Consider the following 9,095-nt stretch of genomic DNA (forward strand, 5'->3'; position numbering starts at 1 on the left):
TCCATTTCCTGCAGTTTGACGTTTTATTTTGGCGGTGCTTCTTCAGGCGAAAGTACACATCTACTCCGTGATATAAATGGTGTCCACAGCTCAAAGTTCACGATCCGCCGGGTGATAGAGTTCACTCATTAGACGATAGATGTAGGAAGGAGCGTTGCCTCCAATATTTGAAATGAAGAGTGTGATAAGTTCTGGAGGAACGTAGTCAAAGACCGGACAATAAATGTTGACCTTAGACAGAATATCTCCTGAAAGAAAAATATGCAATTTGAATGAAAGATGAACAACAGAAGTGAACAAGAAAAATTGGCCTTGCACTTAGTGTATGGCACATAAGAATCAGTGAAAAAACTGAGACAATGCAGCAAAAAGATGTGAGATAAAAACCTATCTTGCCTCATGTGTTCTATTATTCAAAGCCTGAGTACACAACAGTGTAATCATAAGCGTGCTTATTCAAAAGAAAACTGCACTGAGAATCCCTCAGAACAGCAGCATTAAAGACACAGTTGGGGACCATTGCCCGTGCTTGCTTAGCCAAAATTATCTTAATAGTATATCACTGCTTATATCACACCATATTTTGCCTTCGGTGCCCACTGAGTTGGAGGAAGGCATGTACAAAATATATTAGAACAGAACAGTTATTGCTTAACAGTTATTGCTTAAAGTAGAACAGGATGTAAGCATAGTGAATATCTCCCTAGTACTAACAGTGCAACCTTTTGCATGTTTACTCAGAAGTACGTCCCATGAAGTTCAATGAGACTTGCTTTTTGGTCAGTGAATTTAAGATTGAAGCTTAGTAACTCAGGCTGCAATCCTATGCACACTTACTTGGGAGTAAGCCCCGTTGAACACAATGGGATTTCTTTCTAAGAAAACATGTATAGATTGGGCTTTCAAAGGTCCAGAGTCACTAAAAGTAGTTTACAAAGTAGCTTCCTCTCAAAATAATTTTTAAAAATTCTACCTTCTGTGAAAGGCAACACTTCCTGTGGAGAGACGAATTTATGGAATGAGTCGTCTTCATTAAGGAACTGGAAGAGAGAACAGCAAAGGAACCATCACTATCATCCTATGCAAGAGATGCAGCATAGGTACTTTTCTTGTACATTTTAAAACTTATCATTCTTATTATCAAGCCTCTGAATTCTGTATCCAATATCATTTTCAGCGCTTGCATGTTCACATAGCCTTGGTCCATTCCATATGCCTTGTTAGATTTCAGAAGAGATACGATCCAAATGGTATCCAGCGGTGCAGGACAGGATTCAAGTGCATTGACACGGTTACTTTATGGTCTTCTCTACAAGACACACAGACATTTTGCAACTTGCTTGCATTAGCAAAGGTCCATATTAATGCATGCATTTGGATTCATCCATGTGCAGCAGCACTGGCTCTCTCTGAGCATTTGTGTTGCTCTTGACCATAGAGATACTATTCAGAAGTTAGTGCACCTACCTGTGGTGTGAGCTTGAACATGGGTGCGCAGACAATAAGAGGGGTGGAGTGGTGCTTGGCTGCCAGTGCCAAGGTATGAGTTCCACTGACAGCTATCAGGGCACCATTGGCCAAGATAGTCTTTGTTCCAATTATTACCTGCAATACAGAAATATTAAGAAACCAGAGTATCATAATAATGTGGTGGAAGTTATTTATCTTAGATCATGACACAGCATGATGATAAGCATTCCTAACGTACGATAGAACCAAGTAACTCGAGTGGGGAGCAAATTTTGGGTATAATTCATCATAGCACTAAGGAGATCATTCTGGCAGCACAAGCATTTCTGTTTTCCCAATGAAGTGATCTCTCCTTCCCCTGCACATTGTTCTGGGGGTGACTCTTAGCCCTCCAGAGCGTATTGGGGGAAGCATGGGGGGGGGGAGCCCATTGCACTAGCAGGGATTCTTGCACTGGCTTCCACTAGCAAAACTGTAGTTGAGTCTGGCCCTCTTGCTTGTCAAAAAGGTTGATCTTGACCCATCTGACCCAACACAATTTCTCTCTTATGGGACTCCCCAGATAACATGTAGTCAGCCAAGAGCTTTTTATGATGCCCCCCCCCAGCTCCAGTTTTTCAGAACAGGAATTTTGCCTGCTGTTGGACTCTGGCTCTGATGCCATGATGATAAAAGATTTTTGTGGGGCCCCCAACCCGTCCTCCATTTCTTCTATTTAAAACTTTAAAAAATAATAATAAAAGTCTAGTTATTTCAATGACTACTTCCATAGGTATTGCACTGTGATGCTGTTATGCCAAAAGTTTTGGGGGTGCTTTTTCTGTGGCCCACATAATTTTGTCTTTTGTCTTTTTTCAAAAAGCCATATCCATTTTTTACACTTTGTCCCCTGGGTGGTTTACAATAGTTCAATGCAGCCCTTGGCCTAAAAGAGTTTTGCCACTCTTGAATCTACAAGCTTCCCAGTATGGTCCACATAGCAGCAGAAACAAACCAAACAATCCCAACCTGCCTACCTTGTTGACGCGAGACATGACAGCAAAGATGGCGGCATCACTCATGACGGTAGTTTCTATGTTCTCCTTAGACAAACGGACAGCCATTTCATGACCCTGAAAAGGAAAAAGGGGAAAGTGACAATCTGCATTGGAAGGGCCAGGCAAGTAATGCCTGTAAGCTAGAGTTTCTGAAGCTTTAGGAACACACAGTTCATCTCAAGCCAGGTCACACCAATGGTCCCACTAATCCAAGTATTATTTCTGTCAACAGTAACGAGACAGATTCCTTGACAATATCCATCACCTCTTAATCCCAGAATCGGTCAGTCAGAAGTCTGAAAATGGAGATTCACACCTATGGTTTATTTTTTCTACTGTTTAGCCCTCAAGTAATCACCTAATGCTTTAAAAACAAACAGTAATGCTCATCATTCACCACAAAGACTTGTTATAAATAAATAACATAGTGATTTAATTGCCACAATTATTGACAGAACCTTTTAGACTGTTCTTCATTACAAAAGAACCATAGGACAGTTTCCAAAATACTATAGAACTATGTATTATACAAAGAAACAACAAATAGATTTATCAGTAAACACAAAGCTGAATAGCCTATATGTCAGTCACCAAATACCTAGGAGAACAGATATGTTTAAAGCTGGCACTATTATCCTGCCACTTCCAGAAGAAGAATTCCAGACAGGGAATTCCATCACAGAGAAAGTCTCCTTTGCCTGCAACAGCAGACTTTGGAACAAGAAGTGTTGGTTGATACAGCGTGGGAATAATATCAATGGTGTGTTGACTATGCATTATATGAAGAAATGCTTTCTTGTATCTCAAAACTGCCAGCTATCAGAATTTATTGTGAAATGGGTGCTGTTCAGGCATGCAAGGTTTTCACACTGTCCATAAAAGCCATTATCATCAGAAACACTACCATCCTCTTACTGGGAAAGGTAAGAAGTTTCCCTTAACCTATTGCCTGTTCACAAAGCCTATACATTCCCATAAATGGAAAAAAATATTTCAGTTATGATTAAAATATACAGTTTCTATTTTTGTAAAATTTGTTAAATAAATAAAACAAAAATACAATTAGAAGTGTTCCATAGTCAACAGTGAGCAGGGGACAAGGATAGCCCAGATAACGGGCCTCACCTGACAAAAGGGTGCACATTCAGCCACAATTACATGGAATTTCCTCTTGCGTGCTGCCTCCTTCAGGAAGGCCTCAACTGTGCGTGAATAGCCAATGGTCATGATCACCTCATTAGAGTGGATATGCTCCAGGGCCTGCATGGCAATGTTGTCAGTGGTGCCCTCTGCAAATAAAAGAAAAGAAAGAAGAAATCCAGCCATAAGAGAAAAGACAGGCCCAACACCTCCTCCACTGCAAATTAGCTAGGAAATAGGGCACTAATCCAAACAGGGTGGAATCTCATTATTTCCTACCATACCTGAATCGTATACTGCCAAGGGCTTATGGCATTAAAAAAGAAAAGAAGGACTCATTACTGATATGGTTTGCAATTACAATTGGATGAAAGGGCATTATGTGCATTATATAAACTTTTAACAGTCCCTACAGATTACAGACACAAACTGTTTAGCTTTCATTCCATGCAAGAAGTAGCTTCCTGTGGTTACGTCTGTATCTTGAACCTAGGTGGGCTATATTTGTGCCACTTACTATATCATGAGTACTAAAATCTTCTTACACTACTCCAGCTGAAAATGATGGGAAAAGCTCTACCTGTTTCTTCTCATTTCTGATCTTCCTAATAGGAAGGCAGCATTATGCAGCAGTTAAGGGTGGAACACTTCAGCCATACTCATTATTGGAACTTCCTCATTTTACTAGCAATCATGTAGTTCCCACAGTTATTCCTGTTATTATACTGCTCTCTCTTACCTAGTTCAATCAACAGTTCACTAATAATTTCAATGATATTGGCCCTGAGTGGAGGATAGTAGATATTGAAACTCTCAGTGTCGTCACTACTTTCTGAGGTCAGAAGTTTGTGTAGTGATTCCTGCTGGTCACTCTCCTCACTGTATCCTCGAAGCCTGCAAAACAAAAGGGACTTTTTCAAAACAGAAAAACAATCCTGCTGGAAGACTAAGTTACGTGCTGGACCAGGCATTGTGGCTTCCCATCAAAGAAGGAATTAAGAACATCTGATTATATTGATGTTAGTCCTTCTAAAAACAAAATATCCTGGGTCAATATTGCTTACACAGCTCAAGTGTGTTTGGCCAGAAGAGAAAAAGAATAGCATGTGCGATTGTGGTTTAATTCAAGGTAATTACTTTGCCAGGGAATGGTACATACAGTACATTATTAATTATAATTTCTTACCCACCCTTCATCCTAAGGGCTGAGGGCGGGTTACAATTAAAACACAATATTAAAAACAGATTAAAACACCACTCCTGTGTAAGCGAGGGAGGACCCCAGGAACAGCTGAAGACTCCTAAGCTTGGATGCCTCTTTGCAGGACCAAAGCCCTGAGGCCTGGACTCAGCCACTCTCACCAACACCTGTCACTCTACCCCCAGCTGAATTACATCATCTAGCTGGGCTGGTGAAATAAAAACAGGGCTTCTGTGGGGGATCTAAGTATTTGTTCCTGGCATTAAGCAATTGGGACAGATTAGGGATTCTGCTGGTTTACTGCCTGCCTCACTGCCCACGGTCTCCCAACCTGAGCTGACAGAGCGGGTCTCAGAATGATGTTGAGGGCTCCTGGACGGCTGGTTTTGGGGGCTTTCAACAGCCATGGTAAAGTGCTCTGGGGTGGCTCAGGGCTTCATCACTACCATGATGACCTTGGGGCTGTCTCAACATATCATCAGCCCAACACATGTGGCAGGTCACACTCTGGACCTTCAACTGGGCAGGAAGAGGGTGGTCTGAAAGTGGGGAATTTTGATATCAGTCCCCTGTCATAGACATGGAATGCTTTCCTCAGGGAGGCTCACCTAGTGCCTTTGTTACATATCTTTAGGTGCCAGGCAAAAACATTCCTCCTCTCTCAGACGTTTACTAATTAAACAGACTTTGGCCTTTTAAATGGGGGGGGGGGCAGGTATTGTTTTGTTACTGTGTTATGTATTTTTCTATTTTTAGCTTGTAAACCACCCTGTGTTCCTCGGGTGAAGGGTAGTATAGAAATTTAATAAATAAAATAAAACAGCTTATAATCACATGAATAATTTAGGTCCTAAAAATAGCAGAATAAAGGTTCAACACTCCAAAATCAACTGTTTCAAAACCCTTTCTACAAATGAGTTCTAATGGTTATATATAAATTTTAAACAGAAAGTTCCAGGTGTGGTAAGGTCAGGTGGTTTCTACATTAGAGAAATTGGATTGGCTAGGTTCTGATCAAACAAAAGCAACCATTACCTGCCATACTCCTCTCGAATTATCTTCAGCACTCGTCTCACCATATTGCCTACAGTGGTCTCAGATGGCTGGGCCGCAGTCATTTTCTTACCCTCCTGACGAATTATGCTTATCAGCTCTCCTGAAATGTAAGGAACTTTCAAAGTTAATTACATAGTACAGGGTGTCTACTCCTCACAGTAGACACTCAAATGATACTTCAAACTACTCACTCTGCCTGCATCCGGTTGGCAGGAACCTGGGGGGGGGGGGGGCTGTGTGATACATTGAATTACTTTCCACCACCACCCTTTTTTGGTGATTAAAATAAGCCTACCCAGATCAGGATGATACATCCAGTAAAAAGTGCCTACATTACACAGATCAACAGAGGCAAGGACAGGATAACCACTTGCAGGCGGGGTGTGGGGGTGTTTGGCTTATTTACCTTTTAAGGGCCCCAGACATCCTTTTTATTGGGCATTCAATATTATTTGTGTTCATGATTGTATTGGGGTGGTTATAGGCAATCCCACTCTCAATATTGTTTACTTCTGCAAATGTTTTGGGGCAAGCATACTGCTTCATTTCAATTCAGGGCATCTCCCATAGCTTTTAACTGAAATGTTGTAACTTATATCACAGAGGCTCTGGAGTTATTGTTTTGTCTTTTGCCAGCACAAGAGTGACCTTCTAGACAGCAGTAATGTGATGACATTGAGGATGCATTGCAGAAATACTAATAAAATGTAATAATGTATGGGAGGTCCAATAGAAAACCACCACTAATGCACCATTATCACATGGAAGACGGGTTGCACACCAATCTAGGGACTCCCTAAGAATTGTGTGTAAGAAGGGGGCCACTAGGGGCGCATTGGAAGATGGCCAACAATAACATCTCTCCAACCCACACGAGGTAATTAAGAGCCTGAAATGGGAGTATGCAGCCTCCCTGCCCCCCCAAGGGAATGGGGGGGACTGCCCTTGCCTGCTGTGCCCATAAATCACCCCCAGATTCGAGGGGGTGAGGGCACTAGGCAGAACGCCCTTTTGTGGACTTCGGCTCTCCTGGACGCTGTCTCTGATCGCGCCACTAGCTGCAGCAACTTGAAAATAAACAATTAGGAAGAAGCAAATGCACATATTTCAAGTGAAGAATGGGGAGTAAAGACTGCTAATTGAAGCGACCTCTGTGAAAGAAGACGGGTCGGATAAACAGGAATATATCATGAGAAGACACATCAAGGCTCGGTATGTCGGCAGCAGGACTAGATGGGGGAGGGGAAAAACTTTTCTTTCTTTCTTCTATGTGATTAACCAATAATCCCCCCCCCCCCAAGTCAGAAATGCCGATTAAATGACCTAAACTGGATGATTTAAGACTGTGTGAAAATAAATTCTAACCAAAAGCATGTTTTAAGGAGATTGAGGAAAGTACAAGAGCTTTGGGATGACGCAGTAAAAAACAGCGTCGCCATTTTGGCAAGTTCTGTTGAAAGATTTATGTCTGGGAGGAGGAATGGATCTGTTTTTATACTGCGGGCGAACCTCCTTGGAGACTAAAGAAGGCGACAGATTTGCGAAGATTAATGATGGAAAGAGTGCTTTTATCTATGGAAGTGATGATATATGGAAACCATCTTGATATGGCTATTGGTGGAATGGAAAAATTCACACAGGATTACAACTTGTTTTTACCTGCTTAAGGAGATTATCAGAAGAGGTCGCAAAGAGAAAGGAAAAATATACCAAAATAACAAGATGAGATGTGGGAAACAGCAAGATAGGATTGGATAGAATTATGAACATTATTTGGACAGATTTGTGGACATTAATGCATTGGACAGATTTGTGGACATTAATGCATTAATGCATTATTTGGACAGATTTGTGGACATTAATGCAGCAGCAAGAAGATGATTGGATACCCCTTCGGAACTTGAAATATGGGTACCCCCAACAAAAATTTAAAAATTAAAAATTTGGAATTTATGTGATGTGATTTGATTTGATTGGTGGGTTAATAAAAATTATTTGTAAAAAAAGAAAAAAAAGAATTGTGTATAAGAAAATGTTGGCAGCTACATAGGGGTGGGGGGAAAAGAAGCACCTTCCATAATCTGCTCTCCAATACGACCATTTAAAATACAAGTGGCCCTCCAGGTGTTCCAGCTCCCATCAGCCCCAATCATCACGACCAATTGTCAGGGACGATGGGATCTGGAGGGGCAACAACATCTACAGGGCCATAGGTCACCAATCTCTGCTTAAAAGGTGCAGGAGTCATAAACTTCCATTGCACCTGTGGCCGCTCGAGGTGGAAAGGCAAAATATGTGTGGTGAGCTAGGCAAGTCCTGCCATCGTTGCAGCTACTTGTGGAGAAAGGAGCCAACCGAAGTAAAATCGCGGTTTTGTTTCTCGGTTTAGGGAAGAAACGGGTGGAGGGCACGACTGGGAAGAAAGGGTTTAAGCCCGGCGACAGGAGCCCGTGCATGCGGCGAGGGCTCCTTCGCCGCCTCCGCCGCTCCAGCTCCTCTCACCCGCATTGTCCCAGCGCCCGTTCGCCACGATCCTCCGCAGTAGGCCCACCGTCTGCCGGGCAACATCCTCCGAGCGAGGCCTCTTCCCGCCCCGCTTTAGCAGCGCCACAAAGTCCTCGATCTGCCCGGAGAGATCGGATTCCCTTTTCGCAGCCGCGGCCGACATCCCGGCGATTCGAAGCGAAGGCTGATGGAAAGGGTTGGCGGGGCGGGGGAACTAATCCGGCCGGGGGAACGAAAAGCAACAGGAGTTTGTAGCCAGCCGGACCGACGCACACGGGCTTTTTCCGGGTAGGCCCGTTGCCATTGGACGACCGAAGAACCTGCCCCGCCGCCCGTTGAGATCTGATAGGCCCGATCTCCAGAGGGGGCGGGGCTTGCCTCGCGGTCTGGTTGTGCAGTCCCGGGAGGGACGCGGCGTCGTTGTGGCCGCTCCGACTCCTTTCGTCATCGAAGCGGAAGAAGCTGGAGGAGGAAGGCGCTGTTTTCCGGACGGGGAGACCAAAGGAAGCGGCACCTGTTTTGAGAACGGAAAGGGCGCTGCAGGACCAGACCAGAAAGGTTTATCTCGTCCAGCATTCTGTGTTTACGGTGGCCAGTGGCCTAATCCAGCTTCCTTTGTCCCTGTTTATCGCACAGCTGCAAAAGGGATGCTGGCAGGTGTAGCATGTCAGGTAGCTGAGCTGCAT

At 43.4% G+C, this 9,095-nt stretch overlaps 1 protein-coding gene across 1 annotated transcript; it reads right to left on the bottom strand.

Annotated features, from left to right (window-relative positions):
• EIF2B2 (eukaryotic translation initiation factor 2B subunit beta) lies at positions 1 to 8,672 on the bottom strand. Its single transcript, XM_079972780.1, has 8 exons — positions 8,407 to 8,672; positions 5,884 to 6,004; positions 4,387 to 4,541; positions 3,633 to 3,796; positions 2,487 to 2,582; positions 1,468 to 1,605; positions 974 to 1,040; positions 1 to 248 (listed from the first exon to the last, which is right to left on the bottom strand). Exons 1-8 carry the CDS (start codon positions 8,570 to 8,572, stop codon positions 91 to 93), a joined length of 1,065 nt encoding a protein of 354 aa, XP_079828906.1. The 5' UTR covers positions 8,573 to 8,672; the 3' UTR covers positions 1 to 90.
• Positions 8,673 to 9,095: the final 423 nt, after the last annotated feature.

The sequence above is a fragment of the Podarcis cretensis genome (assembly GCF_951804945.1).
Source record: "Podarcis cretensis genome assembly, chromosome: 1".
Classification (NCBI taxonomy): domain Eukaryota; kingdom Metazoa; phylum Chordata; class Lepidosauria; order Squamata; family Lacertidae; genus Podarcis; species Podarcis cretensis.

Bases quoted from the DNA above. Each gene is read 5' to 3' on its own strand.
- EIF2B2 (XM_079972780.1), bottom strand. From the start codon at position 8,572: ATGTCGGCCGCGGCTGCGAAAAGGGAATCCGATCTCTCCGGGCAGATC. The intron at 3,797-4,386 runs GTAAGAGAGAGC...TTTTATTTGCAG, and splicing joins TGAACTGTTGATTGAACTAG to AGGGCACCACTGACAACATT. The intron at 1,041-1,467 runs GTAGGTGCACTA...TCTCTCTTCCAG, and splicing joins TGTTCAAGCTCACACCACAG to TTCCTTAATGAAGACGACTC.